This window comes from Euphorbia lathyris, chromosome 1, assembly GCF_963576675.1.
Source record: "Euphorbia lathyris chromosome 1, ddEupLath1.1, whole genome shotgun sequence".
Classification (NCBI taxonomy): Eukaryota; Viridiplantae; Streptophyta; class Magnoliopsida; order Malpighiales; family Euphorbiaceae; genus Euphorbia; species Euphorbia lathyris.
Genome location: NC_088910.1, coordinates 59,691,149 through 59,712,577, shown reverse-complemented (window position 1 = coordinate 59,712,577; position 21,429 = coordinate 59,691,149). Strand labels below are relative to the sequence as shown.

At 36.8% G+C, this 21,429-nt stretch overlaps 1 protein-coding gene across 1 annotated transcript; it reads right to left on the bottom strand.

Annotated features, from left to right (window-relative positions):
- Window positions 1-4,649: 4,649 nt before the first annotated feature.
- LOC136234764 (methionine aminopeptidase 1B, chloroplastic) lies at window positions 4,650-16,165 on the bottom strand. The gene is made up of 10 exons (XM_066024236.1): window positions 15,954-16,165; window positions 15,811-15,886; window positions 15,498-15,735; window positions 14,204-14,365; window positions 14,099-14,140; window positions 7,207-7,278; window positions 6,974-7,053; window positions 5,760-5,857; window positions 5,020-5,067; window positions 4,650-4,891 (listed from the first exon to the last, which is right to left on the bottom strand). The coding sequence occupies exons 1-10, from the start codon at window positions 16,093-16,095 to the stop codon at window positions 4,746-4,748; spliced, it is 1,104 nt and encodes a 367-aa protein (XP_065880308.1). The 5' UTR covers window positions 16,096-16,165; the 3' UTR covers window positions 4,650-4,745.
- Window positions 16,166-21,429: the final 5,264 nt, after the last annotated feature.

The window sequence follows — 21,429 nt, the reverse complement described above, 5'->3', positions numbered from 1 at the left end:
CGGGCAACAATGATTCTTCTTTACTACCGTATGTTCGATCCAGGGTCTCTCCGGAGGAAAACGAATTATTGTCTCATACGTTTTCTAGGGAAGAAGTTAAAAGTGCTTGCTTTTCAATGCATCTGGACAAAAGTCCGGGACCTGACGGGCTCAATCCGGCCTTTTTTCAGCACTTTTGGAACATTGTGGGACATGATGTATGTGAAGCATGCTTCTCTATTCTCCGAGCTAATAGGCTTCCACCGACGCTTAACGACACTCTGATCGTGCTCATTCCAAAAATCAGCAAGCCTGAATTTGTCTCTGATCTACGCCCGATTGCACTTTGCAATGTATTATTTAAGATTCTGTCAAAAATGCTGGCTAACCGTCTCAAGGTAATCCTCCCATCTATAATTTCTACAACTCAGAGTGCATTTATTGCAGGAAGATCTATATCTGACAACATTATAGTGGCATATGAAACAATTCATAAGTTAAGAGGGCTAAGACAAGGGAAACACGGGACCGCTGCTATGAAGTTAGACATGAGTAAAGCATACGATCGTATTGAATGGGGCTTTCTGGAGAATATGCTTGTCAAGATGGGGTTTAACAGAAGATGGATAGAATGGATTATGATGACGGTATCTACTGTCTCATATAAAATAGTGCAGGAAGGCAGAGAGATTGGACCTATTATTCCTAAACGGGGACTGAGGCAAGGAGACCCTTTATCTCCTTTCTTATTCTTAATTTGTGCTGAAGGATTATCTGCATTATTATCAGCTAAGGAATATGCCAGTTTAATTCATGGTGCTCAAGTAGCTAGAAATGCCCCAAAAATCTCACTTATTCTTTGCAGATGACAGCTATCTGTTTTTCCGAGCCAATAAGAGAGAGGCAAGGGTGGTTCAAGACTGTTTAAGGTGCTATGAACAAGCTTCGGGTCAGTGCATGAACTTCCAAAAGTCTTCGGTATTTTTTAGCGGCAATTCGTCAATTGAAGATAGGTCAGATGTATGCAACGAACTTGGGGTTGCTGAAGTTGAGGATATGGGATTCTATTTGGGGGCACCGATTGTTGTTGGAAGAAGTAAGATGCAAGCATTCAGTTTCTTAAAAGATAGAATTTGGAAGCGGATCAATAATTGGAAGGAGAAATATTTATCCCGTGCTGGGAAGGAAATCCTCATCAAAGCTGTGTTGCAATCTATTCCAACTTATATCATGAGCATATTCCTCATGCCTATGGAATTCTGTAACGATATTAACAATATGCTGAATAGGTTCTGGTGGAATTCATCCTCCTCAACTTCAAATGGAATCCACTGGAAAGCTTGGGATAAACTTTGTTGGCCGAAAGCTAACGGAGGATTGGGCTTCCAGGACATTCATAATTTTAATCTCGCTCTTCTAGCAAAACAAAGTTGGCACCTTGTTATGAATCCGGATTCTCTAATAGCAAGAACTCTAAAAGCAAGGTATTTTCCTAATGTTGATTTTTTACAGGCTACCCTGGGGCACAACCCTTCCTTCGTGTGGCGCAGCATCATTGCGGGTTGAGGGATCTTGATCGACGGATTGAGGAGGAAAATTGGCAATGGAGAATCTAGTTCCATTTGGAACAGCCCTTGGCTGCCGGACGATCAGAACCCTTTTCCAATAAGCTCGGTTGTAACGACTTTGCCCTCAGGACTTGTCAAAGACCTTATGGATGATCAAGGAAATTGGAAGCAGGAGGTTATTAACAGCTCGTTTTTCCCACGGGATGCCAAACTCATTTATTCCATACCGGTCAGGCGTACGTGTGTTGAAGATGGTTGGTTTTGGCCATCTGATAAATCTGGTGCTTATACAGTTAGGAGCGGATATTTTCGGGCAAGGGGACTGACACCGTCGAATCAAATAAATCCGAACGGAATAAATTGGAAGCTGATATGGAATTTGAAGGTTGCCCCGAAAGTCAAGAACTGTTTATGGCGAATTTTTACCAACTGTCTGCCAACTTTGAATAATCTTGCAATTCGTCATAGCTCGCTTCCTAACTATTGTCCGGTGTGCGGAGCTTTCGGGGAAAACGAGTTTCACGTGTTCATAGGGTGTCCTCGAGCTGCTCAGGTATGGAAATTAGTGTTCAAAGACAATCGGTTGGATCTAATCACGAATTTTATCCACTGGTTTATAAATATCATTGGTGATGTGACGATGGATTGTAACCTTATTGCAATGATCTGTTGGCAACTATGGAGGGTACGAAACGAAAAAGCTTGGAATGATAAATTTCGATCGCCTGAGGAAATATTTCAGACCGCCACTGCTGAACTGACGGTTTGGGAGGCAGCGCAAATACATCACCCAGATCAACAAAATCAATACACGGGTGCTTTGTGTAAATGGAAGAAACCGGTTGCAGGCTGCTACATCTGTAATGTCGATGCAGGGGTAAATGGGTTAAATAATTTCTGCTCCTTTGGCTTCCTTTTACGCGACTATCAGGGGAGATGCTTTGCGGCTAGCATGGGTTACCTTGCTAAGATTACGGATCCACCTTTGGCTGAGGCAATGGCAATCCGCGAAGCGCTATCATGGATCAAGAATTATAACCTAAGCCATGTTGAAGTTCAGTCTGACTGCCTAATGGTGGTACAGGCTATTCAGCTCCAAAAAAGTCAATTATCTTATTTATCTGATGTGATATGTGAGTGTTGTGATTTGTTGCGAGATTTGAACTCCTGTTCGATCTCTTTTATTAAACGTTCAGCGAATTTAGCAGCCCATAGCCTTGCTAAAGCTGTTACTTCTAGTTCTGTTCATGATGAGTGGGCATGTCCACCACCGTTTATTATTGAAGTGTTATCTTCTGATTTAAGTTAATAAAAGTTTTTGTTTGTTTCAAAAAAAAAACTATAAAACTATAATTAAATCAGATTATTAAGTTTAATTTTGAATATGTCATTATTTTTTATATATAACAAATAAAGTAGGCTTTTACACTCTAATTTAAAAAAAAAAAAAAATTAAACTCCAATTCATAAATCCTAAACACTAGATAATATATTTTATACCTCTAATTTATATAGTCTAATTCTTAAAACAGATTAAAAATAATGATTTTATTAATTTGATATAATTTAAAATTATAACTTGACATAACTATAGATATTTTTTTTTAAAAGTAAATTTACACCATCTACATCAATTATTTTTGTTCACCCACGTGATGTGTGATGGTTGATAATGGATCTCCACCTCTCAACTACTAATGTTTATATTCAGTATTTTTCACATGGACTCTAATGACCACGGTGGATTTGGTCATTCACCGTTAGATGTAGGCTAATTAAAATCCTAAGGTAAAAATTCAAAGCATCCTAAGGCTTAGATTTAATCAGCCAACATCTAACGGTGAATGACCAAATTCACATAGTCATCAAGATCCATGTGAAAAATATTGTGTTTATATATGTACTGTCAGCCATGCTTCAAAACAAAAATGTTAAAACACATTTCAACATAATATATAAAAAAGGTTAAGTTTTCGCTAATTATTACATGCCATTTAGCATTTTAAACAATAAAACATTCCATCACATTATATGAGCATTATATTAAAAAAAAATGATAACTAAAAATTTAAAAAAATATATCTTTTTTCTAAATAAAAAATGTTATAATTTTTAAAAAATTAGCATTTAACTTGCATAAAATTAAATATATTTACTTTTTTCACATGGATCAAATGTTTTAACCAACACACAAAGACGATTAAGTTTTACCCCCCCCTCCAAAAAAAAAAAAAAACAAAACAAAATAATTCCTAGTTCCGTCATTATCCATGGATAGGTAACACCCACTAAAAGTGAACCCATCTATATATCAAAAACACTATTTTAGAAATTTGAAATTGAATTACTTATTTGATGTTATATTTACTATTGATAATTTAAAAATGAAAAAAAAAAACCAAGATCTTGGATATTTGAAATTAATTTGCTCCTTTTGTTATATGTGATGAGAAGTTGGGATCTAGGAGTCTTCTGTTAAAACGGTCCAAAATACACTCCAACAGTAAGTTAGTATCTAATAAGAGCAAGATGATAATGTTTGTTGTTTGTAGAGAGAGTGGAGAGAGAAATTAGATCCTTTACCATGAGATAGGATTCCCTTATTTATAGATTTGGTTTGTAGAACATATAAAATCCTTACCGTTCTACGCACGGACGCTAAGGGCAATATGATAATGTTTGTAGAGGGAGTGGAGAGAGAAATTCGATCCTTTACCATAAGATAGGATTCTCTTATTTATAGATTTGGTTTGTAGAACATATAAAATCCTTACCGTTCTACGCACGGACGCAAAGAGTAAGGAGGCCTAATTGATTGGCCAGATTATAAGTTTGGCTTGTGAAACGTACAAAGTCTTTAATTCTCTTGATACTGCGAGTGGTGCTGTCACCATCCTTGAATGTGCACGGACGCAAAGGGTAGGGAAGTTTTTTTTTTTTTTTTTTGAGAGGGGGTAGGGAAGTTTAGAAGACCATTAAGTTGATATTTTGAGATTTGCAAAGCAATAACCAAACAGATACCGTCCACATTGAACAGTACTTGTCCAGCCATCAGTTGAGTGGGATAATCCTTTTCAAATTCTAGGAAAATAACGACATTACTGATTGCAATTTTACCAATCTTGAATAATTTAAAAGTTACTGGAAACCATTTGAATTAACGGAGCATGGATTACACCTTTACTAATGAACACTATTCTAACATTTTGTCAAAATATCGGCACCAGTTCTGGTAATTAAAATAGTATGTTCAAACTGTGCAGCAGGGCTTCCATCAGATGTCAAAGTTGTCCAGTTATCAGGCCATGTTACACACTCGATACTTCCCATTGTAAGAATAGGTTCTGCAGTGAAAATATCCAAATGATTTTTACAAAATTATACATTCATATATAATAATAATATGGTAGCACCAAGACCATTTTGCTTTGGATATTAAGAAAATGATTCCAATCAAAAGAACTGAACTCACCAATGGTAAACGTTTGACCTTCAACCATTTTTCCAGGCATCTCATTCCCTGTCAAAGTATTATATTAGTGACAACATCGAAAGGTGTTTTAGAATGACAATCAACCCATATCCAGTAGCTTATCAAAACAACTCTCAGCAAGCAGTATTAGGAAGCTCTCTAGACAGAAAAGAAATCTATAGCTTCATATTGAACTTTGGATTCCCTTTCAATATCGTTGGCAATAATTCAAATCGAATATCAAAATAAATATCAAATGGAAAATAACCCATAAATTTTCCAAATGGGAGAGAAACTTTTTAGAGCTTTAAAATGGCTCAACAATGAAAAAGAATCAAAGTAGATGTTGAAACTGGGTTCATATAATAAAGGATTGAAGCTTAATTTAATTGATTTGAGATTACATCTTGATCTTCTTTTCTTGTTTTTTCTTTTAATAAAAGATTACATATTGATCTACTGTTAATGCACTAAAAAAAAAAAAGGGCGGCCCGGTCGCATTACGCGTCCCCGCTGAGCGAGGGTCCGGGGAGGGGTCCCACCACAAGGGTGTATTGGGGGCAAGCCTTCCCTTGCCAATTTAATTCCAAGAATCACTATGAGACATACAGACAACTCAGTTCAGATTCAGATGGTTACTGTAGCAGTTATGCACATCGGACAATCTCAGAATTCTAACGTTCAAAAACAGAAAATTAAAAAATAAAAAGAACAAATATTAGAATCAAAAGAATACTTACGGTGATGCACTATTATTGGTTCAGAGTGAAAAACTGTCCCAACTCCATGCCCAACAAAACGCTCCACTACACCATAGCCATATTTTTCAGCATGCTCACTGAGACAGCCATAGTAATCGCATCATGTTCATAAAAAGCACATTCCAGAATTTCAATGAAACTTCAGACAAACTGATAGAAAGAAACCAAGAGAGCACACTGGGAACAGAAGGAATATCGTAGTATATTGCTAGAGACATTCCTAAGCAAAGAGAAAGATTAGGGAATAGAAAACAATTACAAACAGCAACGAAAAGAACAATGATAAAATGAATTTACATGAACCTAATCCCACAGGAATCAAAGATCCAAATAACATAAATCTTGATATAGCCCAACTCAAAAGACCCAAATAACATAAATCTTGATATCTTTCCTCTCCCTCTCCTAGAAATACCAACATGTATACCTGAAATACCCTTACAGCTCACTACCCCTGCCAGCAGATAATAACCAACTTTCCACAACCTCCTTCGTTCTAGAATAATTGTGTCACAACGCAGGCTCATGGCTATTGTGATCCAATAGATGACCAGCATAAGCCCATTCTCTATCACAAACCGAGGCAATTGGCTATTTCCTTCTGAAAGAATGATATGCAGCATTGATTAAGCCACATCATTGATTATGCAATTTAGCATAAGACATCAAAAGAAAATTTGAACTCTAGAAAAAAAACCCTACATGCTTCCTTGCCATGAGAGGATTGTTACACAATTTCTTCTGATTTGACTAGATATACTAACATGGTAAAAAAAAAATTAAAAAATTAAAGGCTCTTCAGGAAACTAATTATTACTCAGTAAGATTCTAAGTGATGCAAACAGGGATGATATGATTCGTAAGCAAATAAGAATAATAACTAATTCTAGTGAGGTCAAAACTACTACTAGTTTGCATAATTATAGAGGCCAACAGCCAAGACCACACTCATAAGAGCACTGCATAGTTTATACAAGCGATGTAGCTCTTAAATTCTGTTATATATATATCACAAGTCCTAACTAATAATGGGATGAAAACTTCAAATAAGGAGAAATGTCAGCTTAATCAACTCCTAATATCCTCCTTAGAGATTCTTAAAGAGTGACAAAATTGTGACATACTCCCTCAACTATAGTAAAATTGCCTTGCATCCAAGTTGCAAATCATCATAACCGAAAGAAAGGGATTACCTGATTCTCTTGCCTATTTTCTTAAAACTAGCACCATCCTTGCAAACAGCTATTCCTTTTTCCATGCACTCTTCAGTCACCTGCCACAAAAGGTAATCATTAAGCCAGAAATTGGCAATATATTTGCCGTAAAGGAAGAAACAATACTTCACTATTCTTATCTCCAATAAGGATGAAAAATAAGAACCAAAAAATAGAGCTCCATTCACTTACTCATACTAGCTATAGTTTACCTTCACAAGACGCTTAAGAGAATCACTAACATCTCCACAGAGAAATGTCTTGGATGTGTCACCATGATATCCCTAAGGTCAAAAAGAAGCATATGGTCATAGAGATTTAACACACGCATTCTTCATATATTCCAGCATACCTAAAACTGAAAATGCTATATTTCATAATGTACTATGTTTATATGATGCATATATTGTTTATAGATACTGAATTCAATATTACGTCCCACATTAGTTCAGATTATCTACGTGAGTAATTTCTTTCCAGTCCATGATATCCCTAAGGTCAAAAAGAAGCATATGGTCATAGAGATTTAACACACGCATTCTTCATATATTCCAGCATACCTAAAACTGAAAATGCTATATTTCATAATGTACTATGTTTATATGATGCATATATTGTTTATAGATACTGAATTCAATATTACATCCCACATTAGTTCAGATTATCTACATGAGTAATTTCTTTCCAGTACTAAGTCTACATGAACACCAAAGAAATGATACTTCTAGAGAAGAATGAAAATAAAGTACATGCAGTAAAGTAACATGATTGTCTAAAATAAATAAATAAAACAAAAATAATCATCTTGCAATTCTTATAATGCAGAAAGTGCAGAAAGATACTTAAATAGCAACTCCCCGTTCTAAAAAAAGGTTCAGTAAAATGGAGTCTTATTCGCATAGACCTTCTAGCATTAGATTAACACTATATAAGGAATGAATGATGCTAGTATTCATCGTTTTGTGTTATCCATGATGATATTTAAGTTCAATAATTTTATCTTTATCATATGTGGCAACATAAATAAATTGCAACATATATATATATATATATATTAAAATGCATGAAACAAGTTTTTACCTAGGCTTGATACATTTACTTGGCCCAATTGCATTTCAAAAGTTCATAAGTATTTGTCTATTTGACATTTTCTTTTTGACATGGGGTGAGCACTTTGTCACATGGCGAAGCATGTCTCTCATTTTCTGCATCCAACAAATTCTATTGAAACTTTTTAAAATTTAGGGGGCAGTTGAAGTTTTGGGCCAAGTACAAGGGGCAACAGATGTATTAAGCCTTTTTTCCTACATAATCTTTATAGCAAGACATTCCCCTTCTCAGCAGCCAAATTCCCAAAAAGACAACAATTTTTATAAGTTCAAATGCAAACCAAGACAAGAAAATACAACATTTTTCATTCACTTGTGGGAGCCAAAAATGCAACAAAGAGCGATACTTTGATATAACACCCCCCCTTCAGCAAACCCCAACCCACCCAATAAAAAACTATCAATTTATCCGTGGAGCATTCCAATTGCACTCATTTTGACTGCATATAGATTCATGTCTTCCACGAAATGAATTTTTTCCCCTCTTAAATATTGGTTGGTTTCATTTTTTTTTTTAAGGATATAAAGATTAAAAAGAGTGTGAACATGTGTCTGCAAACATCGCATTTTAAAAGATCTGCATAGTTATTAAAGGCACATGGCGCACTAAGGCGGTAGGGGTCCTGGAGCCTTGGTGCATGGCGATGGCACGCGCCATAGCGAGACAAGGCGCACTTACAAAAGCAAAAGTTATATAACTAACATAAAAATGCAATAGATAAATTTTAAAATGCATATGATCACTCAAGCATAAAATTAAATATCCTTAAGCATAAATAAATTTTAAAAAGTAAAATAAACCCCATATTAGAAAGCTAAAATTGAATACTAAATCCTGAGTTCTACTCCTCATACCAAAAAAACCCTCCAAATTCATCACTCATCATCATCATCACTATCACACTCCTCATCTAAACCATCATCAAACCATAGTTAAAACCTTTCTTACCCTGTCCATTACAGTTTTATATTTTCCTTTTTCTTCTATTAGCTTTCCAGTTTCTCTGTTTTATATTTTCTATCATCTTTCTAGTTTCGTTTCTTCTGCAACAAACTTTCCATTCTTTTTGAAGCATTCACAAATAATAAAACTCTATGTTGCAGTTTTATATTTTCCTTTTTTTCTATGAATTGAATCATTCATAATAATAAACATCTTCTCTTTCTATGTTCATTTGTTTTTTTTCTTTTAGATATTGAATCATGGCTACTGCTGGAACATCTACTAATCCAAGATTGAATGAGAATAATAAAGATCCACGTTGAAAATACGTTCAATTGGCAAACCCGAACACTAAAAATAAGAATGATCTTATGTGTATTTTTTAACAGCACGCTGTTGAAGGATTCAGAAATTAAAAAATTTGTAGGAAATATCCACCTCGTGTGCATTTTGAGATTGCACAATGCATGGCGTGCATCTAGCCTTGAAAAAGTAGCAATTCCATATTTTATGGATGTAGATACTTTTGGTGACGATGAAGAAGATATAGATTTGCAACCAAACTCACAAATTAGTCATAGGCAGCCAACAAAAAGGCCAAGACAAAAGGGTTGGTTGGATTTGTATTTCACAAATAATGCAAAAAATAATAATAATAATAATAATAATAATTGGTGAAAAGTAGAAAGGATGCAAAGTTGAAGCAAGCAACCATAAATGATACTTGCAAAAAAAGAATTGCGAGAAAGAGCAAGTTCGGAAATTGCTCGATGGATGTATGATGTTGTCAATTACCCAAGCTTTCGTGTTATGGTTGAGACAATAGGGCAATATGGTATTGTTGTGAAAGCACCAAGTTTCCATGAAGTTCGGGTTCCTTTTTCTAAATAAGGTTGTTGATGGAGTGAAAGATTCAATGAAGCTGAATGGGACAAATGTGGATGTTCCATAATGGCAGATGGTTGGACAGATAAGAGAAGTAAGACTTTGATAAACTTCTTGGTGAATTCTCCTAGTAGAACGGGTTTTTCTGGAGTCCATTGATGCTTCAAAACAATCAAAGATGGGAGAGATGATGCTTGATAAAGTGGTGGAACGTGTTGGAGAGAAAAATGTTGTTCAAATCGTCATTTACTTATGTTCTATAGTTTAGTAACTTTTACTTATGTACGCTTTTCTTTTATAAGTAAAGGTCTGATGAGAAAAAGACCGAATTTATATTGGACTTTTTGTGTTGCCCATTGCATTGATCTGATTTTATAGGTAGCTGTGTTGAATGACAACTTTTGGACTAGTATTGTGTATATCTTGAAGATATTTGGTCATTTAGTTCGTGTTCTTAGATTGGTTGATGGTGAGAAAAGGCCAGTAATGGGAGATATTTATGAAGCAGCAATGGATATGGATAAAGAAGCTATTGAAGCATCCTTAATAAGAAAGACAATAAGTACAAGGAAGTCTTTGAGATTATAGATAGAATATGAGAATACCAACTTCATCAACCCTTGTATGTTGCTGGCCATTATCTTAATGTCAAATTCTTCTACTCAAATTCTAGTAAAATTCTTAAAGATAAAGAGGTATGTGGTGGATTATTTGAATATCTAATGATGTTGGTTCCTAACCTTGATCTACACACAAAATAATGAGTGAATCAAGCTTATATCACAATTCATAAGAGTTGTTTGGAACTCCTTTCGCTATTAGGCACCGCCACACAAAATCTCATGGTAATTATTCATGATATCTAACTTTTATCAAAACTTTACCTATAAAAGAAAAGCAAACATAAGTAAAAGTTACTAAACTATAGAACAAAGATTACTAAAATGATAAAAAAAAATAAGAACAAATTTAAATTACAATTCCGAACTAACGTGCCTTGACATTGTTAGTTGCACTATTAGTGACGATTTGAACAACATTTTTCTCTCCAACACGTTCCACCACTTCATCAAGCAATGAAAGCATCATCTCTCCAGTTTTGGTTGTTCTGAAGCATCAATTGAGTCCACAAAAAAAAAAATTGTTCCAATAGGAGAATTCACCAAGAAGTTTATCAAAGTCCTACTTCTCTTATTCGTCCATTATGGAACATCCATATTTGTCCCATTCAGCTTCATAAGGCTTCATTGAATCTTTCACTTCCGCAACAACCTTATCTAAAAAAAGGAACTTGGACTTCATTCAAACTTGGTGCTTTCGTATCAATACCATTTGCCCTATTGCCTCAACCATAACACGAAAGGTTGGGTAATTGACAATTTTAAATGGGATTGCACATCATACATCCATCGAGCAATTTCCAAACATGCTTTTTCTTGCAATTCTTTTTTGCAAGCATCATTTATGGTTGCTTACTTCAACTTTGCATCCTTTCTACTTTTCGCCACCTTTTCTGCATTAGGTGTAAAATACAAATCCAAATGATTGATATTACTTGTGAGCTTGGTTGCAAACCAATATAATGTTCTTCTTCATCATCACCAAAGTATGTACACCTAATGCAGCGAGAGGCAATCTGAGGCGAGAGGCGGTCACCTTCTCCACTTAAGCAGTAATTTGGGGATTTTTTACAAAAATATGAGACAGACACTTTGTTCATCTTCTGCCGATCGAATAGGTAATTCCTCTCTCCTTAAGTGTTCGACTGAAACTTCCTGTTCTGTCAATCTCCCCCACGCCCACCCAACAGCACCGACGATCGATCGCAGACACTTCGTTAATGCTAAAGTGTTTGAAATTGTATGAAAGTTTGTGTGAACTTTGAAGTTCATGCTAAAGTGTTTGAAATTGTATGGAAGTTTGTGAAAATGTATGAAAGTGTATGAAATAGTAGCTTACAAGGGTCTGATTTTGCAGGCTTTTGGACATAAGTATTAGTAATTCTAATACATCGAAAGCGATAACAAGAACGGATCCGTGTTGGAAGTATGTGCAAGAGGTAGAGACGGGAATTCAGATCTAGACTAGAAGTTATTAGGAGTTAGTATCTTAGTATTAGACTAGAAGTTTTATTTTGTCTTACAACTTTAGAAGTTAAACTAGTCAATTTGAGTTATGGTTTTATTTTTTGAGTTTTTCTAATTTATTTGTCGCCTAACGTGCGGTCGCCAAACCTCGAGGTGATATTTTGCCCTTATAGCCTCGGCTCGCCTTTCGACTTTCACAACTATGTTTACATCCACAAAATTTGAAACTGCTACTTTTTCAAAGCTAGATGCAATTTCTGAATGCACACGAGGTGGACATTTCCTGAATCCTCCAACAATGTGTTGTTTGGCTCGAGTTATGCCACCTTTGTTGACTTCGTCACAAAAATTACACCTAAGATCATTCTTATATAGTGTTCGGGTTTGCCAATTGGATGCATTTCCAACATGGCTTTTTGTTATTCTCACTCAATCTTGGGTTAGTAGATGTTCCAGTAGTAGTAGTAGTAGTAGCAGTAGTAGCAGCAGCAGCCATGATTCAATTCATAGAAGAAAAGGAAAATATAAAACTGTAACAAAAGAAGAGTATTATTTATGAATGACTCGAAAAAGAATAGAAAGAAGTTTATTGCAGAAGAAAGGAAACCAGAAAGATAATAGAAAAGGAAAAATATAAAATAAAGTAACAAAGAAACCAGAAAGAGCATAGAAGAAAAAAGAAAATATAAACTTTAACAGACAGAGAAAGAAGAGTTTTATTATTTACGAATGATTCAAGATGAATAGAAAGAAACTTATTGTAGAAGAAAGAAACGAAACAAGAAAGATAATAGGAGAGTTTTATTATGAAATTCAGAAGAAGAAAAACGAAACCAGAAAGAAAAATATAAAACAGAGTAAAGAAGCCTTTTATTGCAGAAGAAAGAAATGAAACCAAAAAGGAAAATATAAAACAAAGTAACAGAGAAAAAGGAGTTTTATTATGAAATTCAGAAGTTTATTGCAGAAAAAGGAATCCAGAACAGAAAGATAATAGAAGAAAGCGAAAAATAAAAAGAAGAGTATCTGTTGAATTCAAATTACCTTTAGCTGCTTGTGTTTTTGTTTGAATTCATTTTCTGTGTTTCTGTTGTACTAAACTTCTTCCACTCTAATAAAACTGTCTCTTCTTCTCCTAACTGTCTCTTCCTCTTCTAATTAATTCAAACATGCAGTGTATAATATCTTCCTTTTTAATATTTGTTTTTTGTTTTTGCTCATTTGGGACCCTCGGATCAGATCACAATTTATTCAACACGTGTATCATATATGATAACCGTGAAAAAAAAAACCCTACTTTAAAAATAAAAATAAATAAAAAAAAAAACTGTAAAAAACCCTAAAACTGCCCCTTGGCACACCAGGCACACGCCACAGAAGTTGCACCTGCCATTGGGGATGTTAAGGCGCTAATGCCAGCGCCTGGTGCGCCATGAGCCAAAGCCGCGCCTTTAATAGCTATGAAGATTTGATTAGCATCCATTACTTTTTGCCTGCGGGAATACTCTAAAGCAATGTAACATATTATCTTACTGCATACACGAACATGACCAGATGCTGCAGTATTTTAAAAGGCACTTAGTTGCAATTGAGGAGCAAAATGTATGGAGTAAAATGTACACAAATCAATAAGAAAGGATGAATATAATATGACTGACATATGAGACAATTTGAATAGATGAATCTCAACAAAAAGGATAATCTTAAACTTTCTGATGCATAAGGGAACTAATAACCAAATATCTAATGCCTTGTTTGATAACACACTTAATCACTTAAATTAAAATGTTAAGTACTTATTTAATTTAAGTGCGTTTGATAACGGTTTTTTCTCCACCACTTAAATTGGTTAATTAAGTTAAAAATTACTTATTTTGATAAGTCAAAATATTTAACTTAACATTTTAAGTTAAAGATTATCACATAATATTTTTATAAAAGTTACATCATTCAACACTTTCGGCACTTGTAATATTCAGCACTTAAAATTCAGTAGTTATTTTTTCAGCACTTAATTTTTAGTTTTATCAAACAGTAAATAAGAAAAATTAAACGAAAAATTGATAGATCAGGAACATACATTTAAGTAGACTGTCACATCGATGTTAATTATGTCGCCATCCTGCAGGGAGACAATAGTTAGTGACCATGAGCATGTATGTCATACAAGCAGAGATTGAATGACCTGCAGCTGACGAGAATCAGGTATGCCATGACACATGCACTCATTTACTGATGTGCAGACACTCTTGGGAAAGCCTCCATATCCAAGAGGTGACGGATAAGCCCCAGCCTCAATGATCATCTCATGCACTGCTCTGTCAATCTCATTTGTTGTCACTGATGGCTAGAAAAGAAACAATATTTCAAAGTACAATCTTAAGCAGCTCTTGCTATCACACAACAGTAAGTAAGAACAAATAGACTCCCAGAGAAAATAATAAATAAAGAGGAAAACAACAAAATATTCTCAAAATGATTCGATAAGAGACAAATTTACAGAAAATATTCTGGTGGGAGAAGCAAAGTGTAATCTACCAGACCTTCCCTTAAAATGTAAAGGAAGAGAATTCCGTAAAGGGTCTTGGAAATATGCAATACGTGAAAAGGGCAAGATGCACAAAAACCAGAATAAGTGCAACATTCAAGTTTTAAAATCCAACTAATTTTGTAGACGGGTCAACTAAGTCTAGTGAATCATATTCCCAAAAGCTACATGAACCAAATTCTGCCTAAAACCAAGAAAAGATATCGGACTACGGTTCAGCAACACAACTTTTTCAAAGCAAAAGGTGCAAGAGTATTTATTAAAGTTTCATAAAAGCATCCTGATACACAACATCAATATTATAAGACAAAGAACTGCTGGTTAATAGTTAATGATTGCAAAGACTTCATTGCACACTAATTTACTTATTCCACTCTTGTGACTTGATAAACAAATATCTGTTAATTTCAAAGTACTTCCTAAAAATAATTGAAGCAATGTATTAAGCATATCCAACCAAATCATTGAACAACAGCAAGAACATCAGATGTTCTAGCCATCCAAAATAAAATGCAACAGAGGGACCGAATTGTAAAATTAATGGACCAATAAGATATAGAAATTGCAGAGTACATCTTATCTGCAGTTCAAAGCACATGAGGAAGTTAGCATTTAATCATGAAGATAACAAACCTTAACACTAGATTATGATACCAATCAATCACTAGATGGATTCGGAAGGGCTTCAAAAGAAAACCGTAGTCAGCACCTCCTCCCCCTTTCCTCACACAAGCACACACAATTGATAGGACCTCGTGGATGAAATAATTTATGCAGTAAACAACTACCAAACATAACCGAGTTCCCGTCTTTATAGAAAACAGAGTTCATCCAATGCATACCAGGCATCAATGTACAAATTTAAGTCACGACAACGAATTGAAAGCACATAAAATCTAAATAACAGAGGACAAATGAGACGAACACGTACCCTAACCAATTTCCCTGCAGACTCCAAAACGCGAGCTGCAAGCTCACAAGCAGCCCTCATTTGAACAATGCCGTCAGAATCATGAAACTGATGCTCACTCGAGAGCTCCGGCAAGATATTGGAAGCTACGTAAGGTGGTTTAGGTATATGATCAGGAACTGGAAGTCGAGGCGATACTCTTCCTCGCCTCAAAGGCGGTCTTTTACGAAGCTTGACATTACTTTGAAGCTCACGTTGTCTATATAATAACAAAAAAAAAAAAAAAAATCAATTTAAGAAAGAAGAACCGCCATTTCAACTTCCATTAAAGTACCTTCTGATTCTCATAGCCTCCTCCAAACCTGATAACCTCTTCGAGAAGACGACAAGTGTCCTTGTAAGTTGTTTATCTGAATTGAAGATATAATCAAAGACGGTATAAATATTACACATGGGGGCGAAGCTCAGTAAGTTTACCATTTGTTCGAGTTGGAGAAAAGGAAAGGGGAGTTCCCATGAAAAGAGAGGAGTTGAACCATTGAGAAGATGAAGACGAAGATGAGGGTTCGGTATGGGGAGAAAGAGAAGGTGAGAAATGGAGAGAAGCAGTGAATACCATTCCTATCTGTCAGTACCCCTGGCTTGGGAGTCCGAGAAATGAAGATAATAAACCCAAGGAAATGCAAAGGCTAACGATTTTTGGTTTATGAACTTCGAATCGTGAAAGAGACGTGGGTAATATGAGTGATCATATTAGGCTGAGATTTAGGCCCAAATTGTTCTACTAATGGACCAGGCCCATCTACCATATTTTGGGGTTTTATATGAAATCCATAATTAGTTATAATACCACAATTAAATCATATTATCAAAATTATAAGTTTCAAAATGTCTCTATTTTCGATATATAATAAATAAGTATAGTTTTTTATTTTAATTTAAAATTTCTAAAGCCTAATTCAAAAATCCTAAAAATACATTCTTTTTTTGAAGCACATTCTACATTCTTATTTTATAAACTATAATTATTAAAATATATTAAAAGTAATAATACATTTAATTAGATATAATTTAAATTATTATTTAACATAATAAGAATACTTTAAAAAGAAAAGTGCGAAAAAAATACATGTGGTTTGCCCAATTTGTAAACAAAGATATGTGGTTTAAAAATTTACAAATAAAAGTCTGTGGTATGTTTTATTTACAAAACAAAGTATTATAATTACACAGTTAAGTTCTTATTACATTTAAAGACATTTTTATCTTAAAAAAAAATTATTCTTATATATCAGCAAAACACAACCACCGAAAAAACAATTTCCTAAATTGAAACAATAAATAATATGGTGGAATTTTACGTTTTTTTACTAATCTAACAGTTTATGAACTAAATTGATATATAAGTTCATTTACACGGTTGAAATTTGATTTTGAATATGTGTTTTGTCAATATATAAATGTAATTGAAAAAAATAAAAAAAAATGCTTTTATTGTCATCAATTACTTAAAAATTTAATTCTAAATACTTTGTTTTGTAAAAAAAGTATATCACATATTTCTATTTGCAAACTTTTAGACCATGGACTTCTATTTGTAAATAAGACAAACCACGGGGTTTTTTTTTTCGTACTTTGCCTACTTTAAACAAAATGCTAACAGAAAAGTAAAATCACTTTCCCTATAAATATTGTAGAACAATTATAAAACCCTTGTACAGAACATTTATGTATTGTGTCTTCTATGGTTACTTTGTTTTTGACAAAGTACTATTACTTTGTGTGTTTTCACCATTGGATGATGGATTAGAAAATTAATCCAATGGTGAAAACACACAAAGTAAGGCTTACTTTGTTAAAAATAAAGTAAGCATAGCCTTTACCCTATTTGAAACTGAAAAAAGAAAAAATAAATGCCTTGCTTTTATAGGTACAATATCTCAGTATTTTGTTTTTTTTTTTTATTTATCTATTTGCCTTATCCGAAATATTTACATAAATTTTAGGAAAATTTACACAGAAATACATATTTAAAAAATTATCAATAATTATATCAAATAGCAATTTAAATTATGTCAAATTAAGTGGGTATTTGTTTCAACTTTTCGGAAAAGCGTTTAGCGTTTCACTCCAAACCTTAAAGAAATATAGCGTTTGGTTTGGATTATATAACCGCAACATTTAGCATTTTCTCTGGAAACTGCAGCGTTTTGGAGCGTTTCACGAAAAGCTCCTTTTTGAAACTTTTTATAAACAATTGTTTGTAGTTATTTATTATTGACAAAATTATCCTTCTCATTTCCACAAAATATGTTTATTCTTTAACATTATTTATATTTATACAAACATAATTACCAGAAGAACAAGACTTTATTGCGTTCAATAAATTTTTTATTTTTTATATATATTATTTTTATTAATTTGTGTAACACATTTTTTATTTTATAATAGGATAAGATGCAAAAATACCCATAACATTTATAGCTATGATCAATTTTACCTTTAGCGTCTAAAATGGTGCAATTATACCCCTAATGTTGGCGGCCAAAAGCAATTTTACCCCTAACATTGACAAGTTGGGTCAATTTGAGAAATAATTTATTAAATTGTCTTCTTGGTCATGAATATTGTCATCTACACTTCACATGTGCACCATTTTATCATCGTTAGCAACAGATCACAAACATATAATTAGACGTGAATTTTTTTAAGAAAATAAAAAATATATTGATTCGGGATATGAATAAAGGGCCCAAGAAGGCCCAAGCGGGCAGAGGGACCCAGGGCCCAAACACCCTCTATAAATACACAACTCACATTGGAAGAAAGGGGGGTAATCTCTTGAATCACTTGCACCTTACATTAAACATATTCTCTTGAACCTCTAACTGTCTTGCTCGTCGGAGTGTCCGCAGGGACCATTCCCGGCGCAGGGACGAGCCATCGGCAAGCTAGAGCACCTCTCCGAAGACCAGGATCACTGTGTTCGCATACCAAATTATTTGGTGCGGTGAGCGTGGACTACAAGTGACTCCGGATCTTCAGACAAGATGGAAACCCCTAATGACTCGGCACCAACGGTGCTTTGCGAAGTTGGAGCGACCAGCTCCATAACACACGCCGGAGGCGTGGTCCAGAGCCTTCCGATATCCCCCAGAAACATTGGGCCTTTGATGGAGGAAGTAGGCCCGGAGGAGGAGGAGGCCTTTAACGCCACTCAACTCCTCAGCGTAATACAAGGTTTTCAGACGACGCAGGCCGTACACACGGCGGCTCAAATGAAGATCATCGACCAGCAGAGGAGTTTGCAGGAGGAAAATGCCAAAATTTGGCAATACCTCAAGGAAGCAGCAGAGTTACAGAGGGAAGGAGCGGTCCCAGAGCGGGCCCCGGAAGCAGCGATCATCGCGGGAAGGGAAGCTGGAGCCGGAATCGCCAGAGAAGGCGAGGAGCGAGGAGCGGGAGCCACGGCCACAAATAGCGAAGAGTTATTGGAGCTAAAAATTCAGCGTTTTCTCGATAAAAGGGCACTCGGGGGCGTAATGGGAGGCAGCATCACATCCAGCAAAACACCATTGGTGTAGAGGATTATCGAAAAGAGGTTCCCGCGCGATTGGAAAGCTCCTCGACTGGCCCAATACTCAGGGACCGAGGACCCTAATGATCATGTGGCGTCATTCATGAGTACCATAAATTTATACTCAAAGGACGAAGACATCATGTGCAAGGTCTTCCCCACCACTCTCTCCTCCAGCGCGCAGGAATGGTATCGGGGACTTGCCCCAGAATCTATCGATTCGTTTGATCTCTTAAAAGACCTTTTTCTCTCTCGTTTTTCCGCAGCGGCAAAGGTTAGGAAAATCAGTTCGGACCTCAACGGCCTTAAGCAGCGAACAACCGAGCCTCTGCGCAATTTCCTATCAAGGTTTCATCACATGGCTTCGCAAGTCAAGGGCCTCAACCTGGAGGTGGCCCACGACGCCTTAGCAAAAGGGACCACCTGCGAGCCTCTCAAGCAGAAGTGTTTCCGGAAGATGCCTAGATCCTTTGAAGAACTGATGACCATGGCACAAACCTTTGTCCGATACGATGACTGTGACCGACCAGCCGGATATGAGGAAACAGAAAAGGATAAGGCCAAGGGTGACGCGTAAAAGCAAGAAAGAAACAGAGCGATCCCGGAATCGCGTGAGGATATCCGAGTCCGTAGGGAGGCTCCGATGCCCTATCCGGCCCGTGCCGAGCGCACCAACCCAGAGCGAATGGGGGACCGGTCCAGGGGCAAGGAGGTCCATTACGCCACTCAGCATCAGCCCCGTCGGTTTACACAACAAATTCCGGTCAGTGATAAGGGCAAAACCCGAGCAGAAAAGGAGTACTGCAAGTACCACAGATCCTCCGGACATTCTACGGATAACTATTTTCAGCTACAGAAAGAGGTCGAGCGAATCACGGAACAAGGGGCGCTGCCCAGGACGAGCAGGCAAAGAGAGAAAAGCCCGAAGCAGCGAGAGACGGGGCGAGCAGAGGAATCGAAGAAGCCAAGGTACCATGGAGAGATACACGTAATCAGGGAGGGAGCGCCGACGTTTTCCGCACAGCCCGATTGCTCTCGAAAGAGAAAGGCGATCAGACAAACATTGACAGTACAGGCTCCACTCCGGACTAGTCACTCGGAAGCCCTTGTGGTCACCATGAGCATCGCAGGTTTTAAAACTCATCGAGTGCTTATCGACACCGGAAGTTCGGTAAACCTGCTCGCATGGGCGGCACTCCGCGCTATGAAAAATACTCGTACTGCCCTCCGAGCGGGGACTTTCCCCCTGGTCGGCCTTTCAGAGATTGAGGTGCCAGTAAAAGGAGTTATAACACTGCCGACTAGCTTGGTCGAAGAGATGGAAGAGGTCGAGCAAGCCGCGGAATGGGTAGTGGTCGACATCCCCCTAGCTTACAATGCCATTATCGGGAGGCCTCTCCTGGCCGCCCTGAGAGCCACGGTGGATATCTCTGAGTTATGCTTGACACTACCCTCCCCCCGTGGAAGGATCACCGTCCAGGGTGATCGTATGCTAGCTAAAAAGCTACAGTGGGAGGCGACTCAACCTCGAACAACGCTCTACTTAGAGGACGGGCTGATGGACATGAGGGGTTACAATCCCGTACCCATTGAACCAGTCGACGACTGTATCCTCGGGGATGGCATGATGGTGAAAATAGGAACGAAGCTCGCTTCCCCGCTAGCCGAGGAAATCAAGGCCGTCCTGAAAGAGCATTCAGATGTGTTCGCCTGGCGCACCGAGGACATCACGGGGGTCGCACCTGAGAGAGCGATGCACAAGCTGAATATCGACCCCTCCGTCCAACCTATCAAGCAGAAGATGAGAGTGCAGGCGAAAGACAAGCAGGCAGCAGTAAAGGAAGAAATTGACAAACTTCTAGCTGTAAAATTTATCCGCGAGGTCAACTATCCGGACTAGCTTTCTAACGTCGTACTTGTAAAGAAAGCCAGCGGAAAGTACCGTATGTGTGTAGATTTCACGAATGTCAATAAAGCCTGCCCCAAGGATTCTTATCCGCTGCCTAACATAGATCAACTCCTAGATCAGACGGCTGGTCGAAAGATCTTGTCGCAGTTTGACGCCATCGCAGGTTTCCAGCAGATCCCTCTGGACCCCGCCGACGCCGAAAAGACCTCCTTCATTACGCACGAGGGAACATATTGCTATAATGTCACGCCCTTCGGGTTAAAAAACGCAGGGGCCACATACCAGTGTTTGGTAGATAGGATGTTCGCCCATCTCATCGGTAAGACCGTTCAGGTTTACATCGACGACATGGTGGTCCTAAGCACCAAAGAGGAGAACCATTCGCGAGATTTAGCAGAAGTATTCAAAATCTTCAGAGCCTATAACCTCAAACTGAACCCATAGAAGTGTTTTTTCGGAATTCGCAG